The sequence below is a fragment of the Hetaerina americana genome, unplaced genomic scaffold (genome assembly GCF_022747635.1).
Source record: "Hetaerina americana unplaced genomic scaffold, ioHetAmer1.1.p SCAF_85, whole genome shotgun sequence".
NCBI lineage: Eukaryota > Metazoa > Arthropoda > Insecta > Odonata > Calopterygidae > Hetaerina > Hetaerina americana.
Genome location: NW_027287483.1, coordinates 321352 through 336837, shown reverse-complemented (window position 1 = coordinate 336837; position 15486 = coordinate 321352). Strand labels below are relative to the sequence as shown.

At 38.0% G+C, this 15486-nt stretch overlaps 2 protein-coding genes across 3 annotated transcripts in view; one reads left to right on the top strand and one right to left on the bottom strand.

Moving 5' to 3' along the window:
- The window catches only part of LOC139698414 (YTH domain-containing protein 1-like), a 99490-nt gene extending 98896 nt beyond the window's left edge, over positions 1-594 (bottom strand). The window contains exon 1 of one of the 2 annotated variants that reach the window (XR_011702920.1): positions 316-594. Coding sequence is in view for 1 of the 2 variants with exons in the window: in XM_071597314.1 (XP_071453415.1) it covers positions 316-340 (25 nt within the window). In the remaining variant the exon portion in view is untranslated. The remainder of the gene's footprint in view (positions 1-315) is intronic. The other variant, XM_071597314.1, reaches the window with a different exon arrangement.
- Positions 595-3512: 2918 nt separating this feature from the next.
- The window catches only part of LOC139698417 (transketolase-like), a 28195-nt gene continuing 16221 nt past the window's right edge, over positions 3513-15486 (top strand). Inside the window, exon 1 of the mRNA XM_071597318.1 lies at positions 3513-3720. Within this exon, the coding sequence (XP_071453419.1) occupies positions 3611-3720 (110 nt within the window). The 5' untranslated portion in view covers positions 3513-3610. The remainder of the gene's footprint in view (positions 3721-15486) is intronic.

The window sequence follows — 15486 nt, the reverse complement described above, 5'->3', positions numbered from 1 at the left end:
TCCCTTGAAAAATAAAATATATTTAGTTAGGGAAAAACGCAAGTAAAAAACTATGCCAATTTCTGCTTTGGAAAATTATATATTTACATAATTCGTATTATCCGATTGCAATCATTTAATAATTATGTACCAAAATATATTCAATATGTACTAAATTATGTTAAAACAGAGGCCAAAAAATATGCTCAACAGATCGTTTTTACATAAATAGTGTACAGTGATCGCAAAAAATAATTAAGTTTTATGGAAACGTAATTGACTACCCCGTGCTAAAAAAAATATTTATTAGTGATATAAGCATTAAAAGCAACATACCTCGAGCACTTATGTCGTCTGTCATGTCGTCTTATCGTAATTGTCCACAAACGGCAAAACGTAAGCTGTAATGCAATCGTTTCTTCCACAACGGAGTGTGTTCAATTTTTCCTACATGTCTAAAAAAATTCCAAATCTCGGCGAAACACTTGCTCTGCTCAACACAAAAATTCAATAACTGACCATATCCACAACAACAAGATTCTCTATCAACCACAGGAAGCTTATGGCGCTGAAAAACATAAGGGAATCGTCAAAAAGGTTATAACTTTATCGTTTTCCGAGTAGATGGCCTAACTCGGACCAAAGCCCTCCCGCCCCACGAAAAGGCCCGAAATGGCAAGTGAAGCGACGAACCCATCATGGGTACTACAACTACTCCATTTTTGTCCTTTTGACCGATGTGTTCCGAAGAGCTGTCTTCCCAATTTTTATCTGAGGAAAAATTGGGACGATGCTGTTGTATTGCTCCTTTCGAATAAGAAATTTCTCTCACCAAAATGGGTATGTGTTCATTCAGCTAAAAGATTTCGTTAATTTTCATATGAAATTGGACTGAATGAACGGCCATATTTAAATGGTAATGATAGAATGCCCATCAGACAGAATGGGTGAAATGTAAAGAAAAATAACAAAATATACTTTGTCACATTTTAAAATTAATGTGGAAAAAATGTGCAGATGCAGTTCTGCATGCATTTAAATAAGTAAAATATCAATCTGTTAATGATGAGCCTTCATTTAGGGCATACCCAATTACGTATCCTGAATTCACAATATACATTCTAAGAAACTGCATGGGATGCAGCGTCAGCAACTTTATGACGGTGTCATCCGCTAATATGCATTACAATGCAACAATTTCAGAGTATAAAAGTCATTCGCCTTCACCAGCATTCGAACAAAGAGGGATCCGGGTCCACAGCCGTGGGACTTTCTTTTTCCATTCAAGTTTTACACACACACACATAATTATATATATATATATATATATATATATATATATATATATATATATATATATATATATATATATATATATATATAGCCCACGGCTGTGAATAATAATGTACACCAAGATAGCACTAGCGATCAAAAACAGACCAATGAAACTCAGAAGGAGTTCCTTCTCACTCTTGAGAAAGGTGGTGTTGCCACCGAAAATTTCTCTCTTTTGTGAGTTTCATTTGTGTTGTTTTGGTACGCCAGTGCTATCTTGTTGTGCTTTATTATTCATATCCGTGAGACTTTTATTCAGATTATATGTGTTTGTATATATGTACCATAAACACAGTAAACAACCCGAAGGTCGGTTTGGTAGGTGATGGTAGAGTTCACCCAGTGCTAAGCCCGACGGCGTGTGAAATTTACACGTCAGGGTAGGGGGGCCAGTTCCTTTCCCTGTGCCAGTTATGCTTTCCCAGGAAGATCTGGTACCCGAAAAATCACTTGGCTTGGGTGGAGCTGCAGGTGCCCAGAGTGCCTTGCCCGGGACCCAGAACCCTCCGGTCAGCAGTCCAACGCTCAATCCCCTGGACTAAATATTTTCCTCAAGGGTGACTATATAAGAATTGTTGAAAAGCAAATATTAATGTCATTAGATACTATAGCAAACTATATTTTTTCACCTCGGTATTCGACACTATTACTCATATGACGTTTCAACTACACACTTGGCATCAAGGCATTGTGCTCTCATTATATGATAAATGTGGCAGCGTTGACAAAGGATAATTTTTGGAGGGAAAATATGAAGTACCGTAAGAGGATGGTCCAAAAAGTTCTCAGCCTCATCCATTGATGACATAAATACCTGTATGATACTTTTATCTCATGTTAGGACTACAGTGAGTAGTCGTCGCGTGAAATTGCAAGGCATTTTAAGGCAATTCAGCAGTTTGTTGTAGACAGTTGTTTGAATCTGTTGTTGTTCCTTGTGATATTAGAAACGGAAAAAATCTAATATGTTACAGTAATAACATTTTTCGTAACTTAAAGTCAAGGGATTGTCTTCTTTTGAAGTAATATCAACCAATTTGAAAAAGTGTATCCTTATGAATATGAACATTAATAATGCAATTTACCTCCATCTTCAATTTTTTGCATTACTTCATTAGGAAAATTTAAGGGGGTTAATTGATATGATTTTACAAAATTTCTATGCATCTCCTTGGTTCTACATAAAATGCTAGTACATAAAATCACTTCTCGTGATATATTTTGGAAGCAGGGTCCAACATGTGATTGTGAGCTGATTGTGTTTGATACCCGCGTACACATTCCTTTCCATGCGCATACGATGGAAGGGCACATGATGACAAGTGCATACGATTTAAAATTGCTTCAAAATATATAGAATATGCCCTGAACTATTTAAAAGAAATATGTGCTAATAGAATTAACTTTATAAGATAATTTAATCAATGATATAATACTGCTAAGACTCAGGACAAAAAAGAAAACATCATGAGTTCACCTTTTTAAATGCTTTAAAAATAAAATTGATTAAAAAAGTAACATATTCATAGTAATTATTGAGGCAGATATATTTTAGGACTAGGATGAATCCACGCACAAACGTCGCCTTTGAAGTGCAATGAAATGAAGTAATATAGTTTTTGCTAGGAGTTCTGTTTTTCCTTAGGACTGGACTAATTTGCATACATTTTATATCATTTCCTCGGATGATGAGCACATGATGGTTGTTAATAACTTGTCTTAATACATTGAAGACTGATTATCGATTAGATCATCTTTTTTCTGAAGATCAAAAGGTGTTACAAAATTTGCTTTCTTTTGTTGAAGTATTTAACTGCTGCGGAAATGGCATCAAAATTCTCTTGCGTATTAAATAAAAAATCAGAGTAGAGTTTCAAAATTAATCATTTATTCATATAGTTCAAATTAAGTATTAAAAATGTGTTTAAAGATACATGATTTCGGCTTATCCCGTGAACATTTGGAAACGTGGAGATCATCGAAGTATTTATCCCTTGAAATATGTTTCCTCGCGACAATCTTATTTCTCAGTAATGTAAAAGTATAGATTTAATTGCAGGCATAGTTTTTAACAAGAAATAACCCAGTATAGTTTACAGATTATTAGATTTAAATTGTGCGCGTCCATGTTGAGCGCTTTTTGTGGTTTCGAAGAAAGATAGGTGTCACTATAATCGATGTTTCATCCCGGTCCTTCCAAGAAAACCGGCATTGGGGTACTTGTTGGTTCTCACTCTGCTGTGTACGGGTTAGTGGAACGTCCGTGATACTCCGTCAGTGCGAAATACCTAAAGAAATGGTTGACTTGTATCACAAACCGGAGGCCAAAGTAATCCAGGAGCTAAAGGACATTGCCCATAAGTTAAGAATTCATTCCATCCGTTCTACTAATGCGTCTAAGTCTGGGTAAGTCATTTTTTGGACTGTTGTCATGCGAAGAGTATATCGTTCTTTTCTTACAATTTGTGCTATTTTTTTGGTTTTTATCATAAGTTTTACAACAGTTTGCGTTCGTCTAATTTTTTCGTAATTATTTCTTTTTGATTCGAATCCACATTCGTATTTTTTTACTCGTGTCCACTTTTTCGGCGTAGATTTCCTGTCTAAAACATTTATGTAGGTCCTTGGACTGTAATGATTTATTAATGCATGTAGAGAATGAGTTCGTGCATAATTCATCATACAACAAGCGGATAACTTACTGCAGTCCACGAGTTCGAACGCTTTCCTTAGCACGCGTTCAAACTATGGAGTAGAAAACTGCCGAGAATACGCGGTACCGGTATAGCGTGTTCTTGATTAACTTGTTACTTAAGCATGACTTTTGCTCAGTTTTTTTTGCTCATCCCCACAACCATCCACCGAACTAGCTCGAATGCATCTAGGAAGACGAGGCTCTGGGAAATTTTATCATTGCAGCTTGATAGGCACAAAGTTTTCTATGGAGTATATTTAATAATATTTTTCATTATTGCGGAACAATCTTCGACCTTTATCCTTGTATCCATTACAAGCACATTTGAAAATTGCGAGGTCATGCACCACGAGGTCATAGGATAAAGGGAGAATGCTTTTTTACGTATTTTTGTCTCAATATTGAATAGCAAATCCCACATAACCCTGACTACTTTACATTTCGCAAGTCACGATCAACTCTTAAACGCTTACAGTTAAAAGTAATTTCTCAAGCACATCCGGTTGTAAGCAGAGAGAATATTTACACTTGAGTCATCGTTAGGCGATCATTTTTGCTTCTGAATTCCAAATTTTAGTGTTCACGAGTTTAAATTCGAAGCGCGGAACTTTTTCATTTATGGAATGAGGTCACCGTGGCGCTTGTTCCCATCCGAATTATTAATCCATCGTGATCCTGATATTTTGTAAAAAATATTAAGTTATTAAATATTTAACCATTGCTGCTGTTTTGTCTTACTAGCGTACTAATGTTCGCAACACAGGGCTCGCTAACGCCGGTGCCCTAGACTCTATAAGTATATTAAAGGGTCTGCATTAGACGTTCCGTTGTGGCTCCTCCCCTGAATGAATGTTTTTTATCTCGTAATATTGCTATCTCAAGAAGTTATATCTTGCGTTCTACTTAACTGCTTGGAATTATTTTGATTTAGCAAATTATAGAATTCGACTATGTGCAGCATATTGGTAAATATACATTTAAGTGCATATACTTCAAGCGCTTACCTCAACACACTTTCCCTCCTTTCAACTCTTAAGGAAAAGAGAAAGTGCGGATTTATTCCGTGAACCCGTGTATCGAGCATACTTGTTTTTAGAAGCAGTGTAGAAAAATATTTTTTCACTCAAATGTTTACTCCTTAGGGCAGTGCTAAATAAATTGTGAACCATCGGGAAGGAATTTTGGTAAGCATTGTTTCTAGGAATTTAATTTGGAAGAATAATTAAGAATTCGAAAGTCATTTTATCTGTATTAGAATGAAGGGGATGCATACAATACTCTGAAGGATGCCTGACGAAAACGGCATTCGCCAGTTCCGCTTTAGTCTCTTATCTCACCCCAGATAAGCGCGCTTGTCCTAAACAAGCCCCGATGTTATGTGCCTATTACTGCCCCACTTCTTTATGATTTCTCGACCACTCCCAGCATGTTTCATCTAGTTCACGCCGCAAGGCTCAATTTTTAAAGCAATTGAGCGGCCCGTCGCCGGCGAATTGTGTCGCGCCCACCACATCCTTTTATTTTTTCCGATCAGCCGGTTAACGCTGGGCAGCAATAATTTTCCAGCGCCCACTGAATGTTAGTTTGACTAGAATTCTCATTGGATTGACTTCTGGTCGTAATCAACTTCTCCAACCAAAATCGTAATATGAATGAAGTAACTTCTTTCCACATAAAACCCTGTTGTTTCACTATCTATTTTGATTTGAATATAAGAAAATTGGGAGATTTACCATCGTTATGAAAATTTGTCCAAAGCCTGCCAGGTAACTGAGCTGAAGGTGAACTAATGGTATTGAGTGATAAAATGAAGGTCATCGTTAAAAAAGTTTGAAAATTAAACACTACGATGCAGGATAACGGGAGCATTGGTAAAACAATTCAAAACAACAAAGAGCTATCAAAAAAAAGTATCTCACCTATCGGTTTTAAGGCTAAATTGAAATTGAGGCACTATTAAAATGTTTTAGAAACTATGGAATTAATGATTTGAATCGTCAACTTTCCTGTAAGCTTTTGTTAGAAAATACGAAATCGCGTGACAGTATCTGCTGATGGTATTTTATTGAACGAATTAAACGCACTTGGAATAAATTTATTTCCCGTCGAGCAGCCTTCAGCCAGCATTACGGACAGCCTTCGGGAAGAAGTTTCATTGCAGTATCGTTGGCTCCAAATTGTGTTCACCTCCGTCAGTTTTACGGATTTCAAATAAGTCTGATCCTGCGTTACTCAGCATTTCGGGGCCTCCTTCGAACACGCTCTTGTTAGTAATGGCTGCTGCCTCTTTGGGAGGGGGGGAGGTAAAATTCCATTGAACTTTCGTGAAGGAAACCACTCTGAAGGTATAGATACCGTTAAAGGTATTTCTTCTCACGACTGCATAGCACTGTAGCAGAGCCCTTGTTGGAAGCCGGAATTTTTTTTTGAAGGAAGTTTACGGCCTCCGTGTACTGCACCATCTTGCCCACGATGAGCTCTCGAGCAGGGCAACCCCCGCACAGAAAATACGGACCATGCACAGATACTAAAACTTTTTTACTGCACGAAAATGCTTTTGTGAAAAACCGGCTTAAATTTCTCATTCCTGCTTACACAGAGGCTGAGATTGACCTCGTGGCTTATGTGTCAATGCAACTTATGGACCTTCTTATTATTAACCCTTAGGGATGAAAGATTTTCAAGTGCCGCCGTAAAAGGAACTCCTGGTTAACTGTAACGAACGCTAAAAATTGAGGCATTTAAAATTTTAAGGTTTACTATTAGTGAGTAGAGACATTAAAAGGGTATGTTGACAGAAATTCGTCCCGCGAATGCCCACAGATTGTCCGATGAAATGTAGTAGGTAAACGAATATAATAATGTCGAATAGAATTTATACAATTTTGTAATTCAATTTTGATTTGTAACATTTTGACGATACCAATTCTGCACCCCATCGTGAAGTCTCGACGCTCTTGCCTCTCATGACTTTCGATAGCTATTTGACTTAGCCTGGACGAAGAACGCTCATAAATATTTGAATGTGGTTTGAGAAGTCAAAGCGTCCATAACGAGAATTCGTTAAGTGGGACTTGACGAATAGGTATTTGCCTTTCGTTGGCGTTTCTTTTATATGCCGATTTGTCCAGTGAATCGAAACGGTTGTCTTGAGTTTTTCGCTAATTCGGAAAAATCTTTTTACTGTCTTGTCTTTCCCCAATGACCGAAAGCCCTTCTAACTCGACGTGAATTGCCTGCGGAGCGGAACATTTCAACCAACGCTCGCTGGTAAATTTTCGAAATTCCCAACACTTCAATCGAGGCGTTCCTTTCTCCCTGTCAGAATATTCTTCGGAAGCTAGCATTCCACATGACTTGATTCAGGCATCACACAGTCATTCCTGGACGCGAAATTGATCCGTTCTTCAGGAGAAATCTGCCATCTTCTCAGTTCTTAGATAGGAGCAAAAACAACTTGCGCCTCCCTCTTTTTCTCTGCCTCTGCAGTATTTCTCTCTCATTTTAAACTAGAATTAATGTACGCATGCAACCGGGAGTGTGGAGACAATCTTTTCCATCAGTATTATTTATCTCCAGTTCATATTATTATGAACTTCCCTATTAGTAAGTGTATTAGACAATTGCGTTATATTCCAACGCATTGAATTATTTAGGATTTTTGTTACTATTCTTTTGATAATTTTTAGCGGTTGAGGTAAACAATAATTTGGAATAGTTAACAGAAACAATCTACGCGCAAAATTTGCAATTTCATGATATCTATATTTTCGTATAGTAGATAGTTTAGTTACTTGAGCCACATTTTCGAGGTTTCCTTTTTATTTTAATTCCCACAATCACATTTGAAGTATTCTACAGTTGTGAACACTATCCTCGCAACGTTACATTCATGTTGGTATAAGTTCAGCAAAAGATAAATACGCTTATTTGTTTTGGCCACTTCATGACAGTAATGACTATAAAAATGTATATATATCTATGGTCACAAGGATCTATTCTTCCTTGGAACTGACGATGCTGCACCTCGGATAAAATTTAAGATTGGCTAATTAGTTTATGGAATCGATAAAAATTTTGCTCTGATAACAATGCTCGAAAGTTCATTATAATTTATACATACTTATGGGAAATTGTTTTAGTTTAACTCTTGTTTAATCGGGTATAGGTGACAGAATTTTTCCAGTATCCCCCGAGTTCATTTTACCAGTTTTGCACGACCCTTTCATATCTCGGAAGGTATTACAAATTGAAATTTTCTTACATATTAATGAAGTTTATTAATAGTGAGAAGTTTACAATGTTTCGATTTCAGTTCTCACTGAACACGTACCGCAAATATATACCAGGTGTCTCAGTTTGAAGCATTATAACCAAGTGAAGGATGAAACTTGCAACTTATTTTTCTAATACTGAATTAAACTTTGCATAATTAGCTGTACATTATTCGCTTATACTTAGTAATTTCTCGATGATCGTCAATGTGAAACGTCTGCGATATTATTCTTCTCCCTTTATTGTTTTTATTCCTATGCATCTACTGACCATAACTGACTAATAATTTGGTTAAATCGTGAAATATTCCTTAAAAACGGTACTGTTGTAATGTAAATTAACCACTTGCTTAAATCATAATTCCCCTGTTGCTAGATAAAGACTAACTAGGCAATTGAAAGACATGCCCGATATATTCCATTTAATTAATTTTAGCTCCAAAAATTACATGCAAAGTATTAAATTTATATATTTACAATATGTAAGTTGTTTGACTACTTAGAAGTTTTAATAAGTATTTTCTATGTATTGTAATTCATCTACATGAGATGAGCCCAATGTTCAAACGGCCTCGACAAACCTGAGGTGCAAGAGTCAACAGCAAGACTAACTCTATAAGAAAGTAATACAATGTGTGTCAACGTACACAACGGAAAAAAGTGAATAATACAAAAGATCGATTCTCCAAGAAGCAATCATAATGTTGTTGTATGATGTCGCGAAGTGGATGCGAACAATTTCCTCCCGTTAAAAAAGTATTTCTGAACCTCTGTCACACTTCATCTTGAATAATTAACTGCATACGTAACTGGGCGACCTGAAATAATTACAACTCGAACTTAGAATATTCGGTTAACAATCCCTGTCGCTTGCGTTGGACAACTACGTAGGCTCGTCAATTCCATCTTTTTTTCGTTGGTAAATGAATTTCATCACGATGCGGTTTGAATGAGGATAGCATTTTTTGTTTGAAACAACAGATATTGCAGTGAGCCTGGGGACACAGGGCTTGCATTAATTGTAACCGTTTTCTTTTTTGGCCTCGCAGGTGAGTCAGCGGATGAAGCACTCTACCAGTGGCGTTGCCTTGCGTCATCTTATGCGTACTCCTATGTCCGTAATCCGCGTTGGTTTTTCATTTGTTAAGAATTCTGTTTTGTTCTGCCCATTATCTATGTAAGGTTGCAAAGTATCCGTAGTTTTTTGTCCAGTCACAGTTTTCGTCTGATTAAGTGTTCTTAAAAATCTTAGCTTACTGTTGCTTATCAGTAAGATAAATTTAATAAAAGCTTGAACTTTGAAAGGACATTTTGATGGTAATGAAACTTTTTTTTAGTTTTGAGGGTTTTCGGCTAGTACTCTAGAATAATTATATCAGTTAAAATAGAATTAAAATATGGCGCACTGCGGTGATGCTACATTTATACTGTATTGGCAAAACTATTTGGCTGAAATCCTATCTTTATACTCGTATATGCTACGAACCTGCCCATCTAAACTCGAGCTTTTTTATTGAACTTTTATTTTGTCTTTCGGGACTATTTTCGATTTTCATTGCCTTGTTAGTTTTCAATTACATACCAGTCTACCTATTTCAAATACGACGGGCCTAAACCATCCTCTTCTGCGTCGAAATCTCTTTGTGTATCAAATCTAACTGCCCTAATAGATTAATTCTTGATGCACTTTCTCGACTTCACTTGGCTCTCTCATGCTTTAATCAATGTTCATGCAGTCATAGCTCTAACTATGCGTGAATTTTCCTTTTCAATTCCCGGCAGTCTTTCCCTGTCATGTTAGGCGCGCCCGTTTCTCCCCTTCTGTAACTCTCCATATCCTCGCCCTACATTTTCCAATAAGTTAATTTCTGCCTATGAATGTCTCCTCCTAGGTACTATTACTACTATCCTTTCTTCTTCCATCTCCTCATGTGGGCGTGAAGAAGAATTGATAGTTTATGAATAAATCGGCAATAATTCAAGGTACATCGATGAGCGATGTGTGTAGCGAAACTTGGAGATATCCTCGGAGACGTTATCGTTCTAGAAAATAAACGAGTTATTGGTGTATGTTGTAAGCGTACGCAGTGCGTGACCGAGTTTACGTCAGCGATACGTACGAAAACGGCCCAATAGACTGGTGGGTTCTTTCTCGAAGGAATTCAAATTGATCTGTATGAACGGGGCGTCAGCCTCGATCCTTCGCGTATCGAGCAATCGAGAGGTGGGAGTTGTTGCCGTGGCGGGAGCGGACACAATTCGTCGCCCTCGCTTTACCCCGCACTCGCTCGGCGTTTCCCCACCATAAAATAAAGAACACATTCTAATATGATCACGCGCTTAGGGGACGGTGCAGCTCTTATTGTGTCGAGGGCGTGTGTTCTCATACGCTGAAACGTACTCGAGACCATTCAAATGGGGTAAAATTCTTTATTTTGAGGGATGGTACGACCACAGGAAACCATCACTGAAACACCGAGGAGAAATGGCTAACCCGTGCGCTGTACGTAATAGGCAGGCGTAAATTACAGGAATGAAGTAACAGTTGCCTTAATTTTTGAAATGTGTAACCTCAAATCGAAACTAACAATACTTACATACAGGGTGTGAAAGTTGGTTTTCTGGGTATAGTAATAATTTATCCGATGGGTTAAGGCCCCGGTGATAGGCGAGATATGTTTATTTGCATATGCATCACATCATTGCGACAACCCTCCTAGCATTCATATGCGTGTTCTGAGATCGAGAAAGATAAGTGACCTACTGTATTTATTAATTGAAAAATTGTGTACGCTTAGGCTATCGATTATGAGGTGTTGGACAGAAGTATTATATTCGTACATTTCTCGGCTGAGTCAGCCTTTAAAGTATAGGCCTTCACATAGAGAAGAATTTCCGTAGGCTAATTTCTATGGTTAGATAGGCCATGGATATTTTTCGAAGCAAACCCCGAGGTAAGCGGGTATGACTATTGCATATTGGATTCTTACAAGTAAAATATGTTGCATGAATTATTTGTAAATTTTTTCAAGCTGAGATGCAATGCCTTCAGTGCCAACGCTTATCATTTTGCTCTCTTGGTTCTATCCCGTAAGCAGTCAAGTATATAAATAATTAATTGAGTTAGAGGCTTAATACCAATTTTGAGGCTACGATGCTCTCCTCCAATTTAAAAATGCTGTTTCCAAGAATGCGAAGCTCAAATTGCCTGAAGCTCAGTAGAAAATTTGGATTACCAAAAAGTGAAGAAATTTTCAAATTTGGAAACTGTTATTGATTATGTTACGTCGCCGAGAGTATTTAACGGTGGAAGTGTAACTTTCAAGGAGAACGTAAGGGTAGAAGTTGAGTAGATAAATGCAGTAAAAGGTCTTTGTTTAGCCCAATTAATCGTCTCTTTGAGAATTAAAAGTAAGTGGAAAGTGCTTACTAGTGACAACTTATGCCATGTTCCTCCAAAATACTCTAAGGATATGTGAACTGTTCTCCCTTAATAGTTTATTCCCTCCTACTTAAACGAACTTTTTAATTCCTGAGCATCTCATTGTATGGATTTTTGCTACTAATCTACTCCCCATACGTTTCTCCTTGGTCCTTCAAATTACTCGGTAGTAACTGCAATCCCATGGCAGCTTGACTGTTGTTTGATCAATAAACTTAACTGACTTAACTCGCTGCCCTGCTGTTATGCCCTGCTTAAGATCTTCCCTTGAATCCCTTAGCAATTCCATATGATTAAGTTAAAACTCGGCGATGGCGGGTATTCCTGTCACACATCCCTCCCCATTCTTGCCCATCCCCCTCTCCCTTCGCTACCCATACACAGTCTGATGCATATGCAACTATGGAATAAAGTCGCTCAAACGTCTTACTCTCTCCGAGAGACTGAAATATGATGAAAATATCCACAACCAGTTGCCCAGCAGCCACATCCGCATCAAGGAAATTTCCCTTGGTGTGCTGGCAGAATTGCGGTGAGATTTTTACCGTTTTATCAGGATAGGGGCTAGTAACGCACTCAGAGGAAGTTGCGGATACGTGTTTGCTGAATTCTAACTCTGACCTGACTGCGTGAATTTTCCAAATCTCATTCATTCCTAAATATTACAGATGTTTTAGTTATTACGTCAAATGTACAATTATTATTACACTACAGATGTGGTAGATCATGAAGGTTATCAATTTATGACGGTCATGATATAAATAAGGGTGTAAGGTTGACTTCAGCTCTTCTCGTAGTATGTTTTTTTTCTTTGAAATAAATCTGCATGATATAATCATGAATAATAACTGTGATTTAATGTAGTTTTAAGCTGTAAAAATACCATAACGTGTACATTTAGCTGAGTTTATTTTAAATTGGTTGCTTTATAATCTCTGTAAAACGTGCATGTGAAATATGGAGCCTTTTTAAACTGGCGTCTTAAAATTGCATTAATAGGATACTTAGCATAATACATTATTTCAACTATATCATACGATATATAATGGATTATTACGTTATCAGGAAAGATGTTTGTTTATTCCTATCCGGAAAATATGTACTTATTCAAATGAAAGTTTTTTGTGTACTACCACAAGAACAGGTAATTGGCCCTCAAGAACCCATGTTGAAATCGCCAATTGTAAGGAATAATGATGCAAAAGTAGCTCGGGAAGATCATCATACAAATATTCCAGTTGAACATACTTCCTACATAAGAATCAATATTTAAATATTCGAAATTTCTGGAATTAGTGGCCCTGACGCCAAAGGTTCCTTAAGAAGATGTTTGCACGTTGCCATTTTTCTCGATCAGGACTTGCGTTGAGAAAGTCCAACTCAACAGCCGCTGTCTTGCCGTAAAAAAAAGTTCAAGAGAATCCTCTTCTATAAGGCGGCAAGGGAGAAAATTGAGGGTGCCATTAACGAGACCCCGGTCGGTCCTTTTTCCAGTTTGGTTCGGTGATTGCAGGGGAGAGGGATCAGGCCGACAAGTGGTGGACGGACACCCGCTTGGCTTCACAGGAATGTCGAGCAAAGAAGAAATGCTCGCTAGCGTCTGGCACTATCGCCTCCAACGAAAATAAAACTAAGAGGGTCATCCGGAAAGTAGTACCCGTTCGTGAAATAAAAAGACAAAAGTAAATATTAACAAACATAAAAAATTTTATTTGAAAGAGGATACTTTAAACTACTTCTCAACATAATCTCCAAGCAAATTAAGGCATTTGTCATAACGTGTGACAAGTTTCTGTATTCCTGCTGCATAGTCCTTCGCCGGCAGCTCATTGAGATACGCGAGGGACCCATCTTGCACAAATTTTTGCATAATGCAGATGGTGTTTAACAATTTCATGAACAATTGTTCGAGAAACATTGGGAAAATGCTCACAGATGTCATCAATTGTGACGCGCCGATCGTTCCTCACGAATTCGTCAACTGAGCTCACCAGTTGGTCTGTAATGACAGACGGTCTCCCCGAACGCTCATCGTCGTGTGTGTTCCCCCTCCCCATGTTGAAGTTGCGACACCACCGCCGAACAGACGACTCGTCCATTACATTGTCTCCATACACCTCCTTTAATTGGCGATGAATATCACATGGGCGAACGTTTCTTGCATTGAGGAATTTAATCACTGCCCTCACTTCACAACTGGCGGCGTTCTCAATTTTTTTAAACATTGTAAACAATCACAGAAACAACACAGGCAATGCTAGCGTCACGCAACTTGGCTCAGAGAAGGCAGACAAGCCACTGAAGCTATCTGACCTCGTCCAGCGGCTACTCGCGTCGTCAGCACTTCATGCGGCACGAACGGGTACTACTTTCCGGATGACCCTCGTATATTCCGGTAGCCCAATCCTCTAGTCTGAATCGCGTTAATTGTTTTCGGTCTCATGCTATAGTAATGTTCAAGAAAATACTCATCAATGTCTGTGAAACATCAGCATTGAATTGTAGTGGCATTTGATAACTTAGTTCTCCATAGAAGGAAATCACCCATGCTGAGAAACGTTACAGGATAAAACAGTCTCACTAGAAGGGATCTGATATTTGTACGTATTAACAAAAGCCTTTCTCTCTGCGATATGTGAGGAATTAAAAAGCACTATTAATTCAACCTATGCCTATTGTCTAAGGGTGTAGCTCTAAATCACAAGAATAGCTCGCTGGAAGTCGAGAAATACTGCTAAAAGTATTCTATCGCCATGATTCTACTGAGAGACGTCTAAATCTTTCTTCGGGGTTTCAAATCCACATATCTTTCTCAAATACTGATATTTATCCACCTTAAGGTGAAGATTTTCCGATGGTAGATCCGCAGTAAACTTTTATATACTGCGAAAGTTTTGGCAGTAAACGCATTCCGGGGCCTATATTTAATTTTGCACAACTCCAAAGTACCTGATTCATTATTATTGGATGCAATCTATTCACATATTCGAAACCATTATCGAAACAGTTACCCACATCTTATATGCCTCTTACAAATAATTTCTGGAGACATGCAAATACCGTTACCATCGATGTACACCCCCAGAGATTATTATTTGCCTGCGAACCAACTGAAGTGACTTTCAAAGAATGTTTCAGCTCTGCGACGGCCAAGGGAGAAGAGTCCAACCAAATTACGCGATAACTATTAAAACTCTTCCGCTGATGCATGGATTATTTACCCTCATCTAAATTCTTCGTTAAAGCGAAAGTTAATTTACCTTCGTAGTGGTAACGGGACGTGCCATTTTATGGAAAAGCAATCGTTAAGGTACGTCGCTCCGTGACCATCGTCTTCTGAGGAAACGATAGAATCATTTCAATTGTTAACTTGAGACAAGGTGACGTTCAATGCCACCAATATGAAAATGTTACGCCGCCAGATATGGGAAACCGCTGAGACCACATAAGTCAATTCTCTGATAAGGAAATCTCTCAAGTATTACTTTCAGCACGGAACCGATTAACAAAGTTTAGGAAAAATGTAACTGTATTGGTAGTACACCTCTGTGTTCTAACTAACAAAGTTCGTGTTATCGCCCAACCGATCCATTTGCATTATTACTTCACCGACACGGTCGTCATTTTAGCACCAAGCTCATCAAACTTAGCCATAGTTTGGGCTTGTGAACGCAGTTGCTCTAAACAACGTAAGGTAATATCCATCAAAAAAAATTTGTACCGTAAACTATGAGATTGATAATTTCCTGGTGAAAAGAATG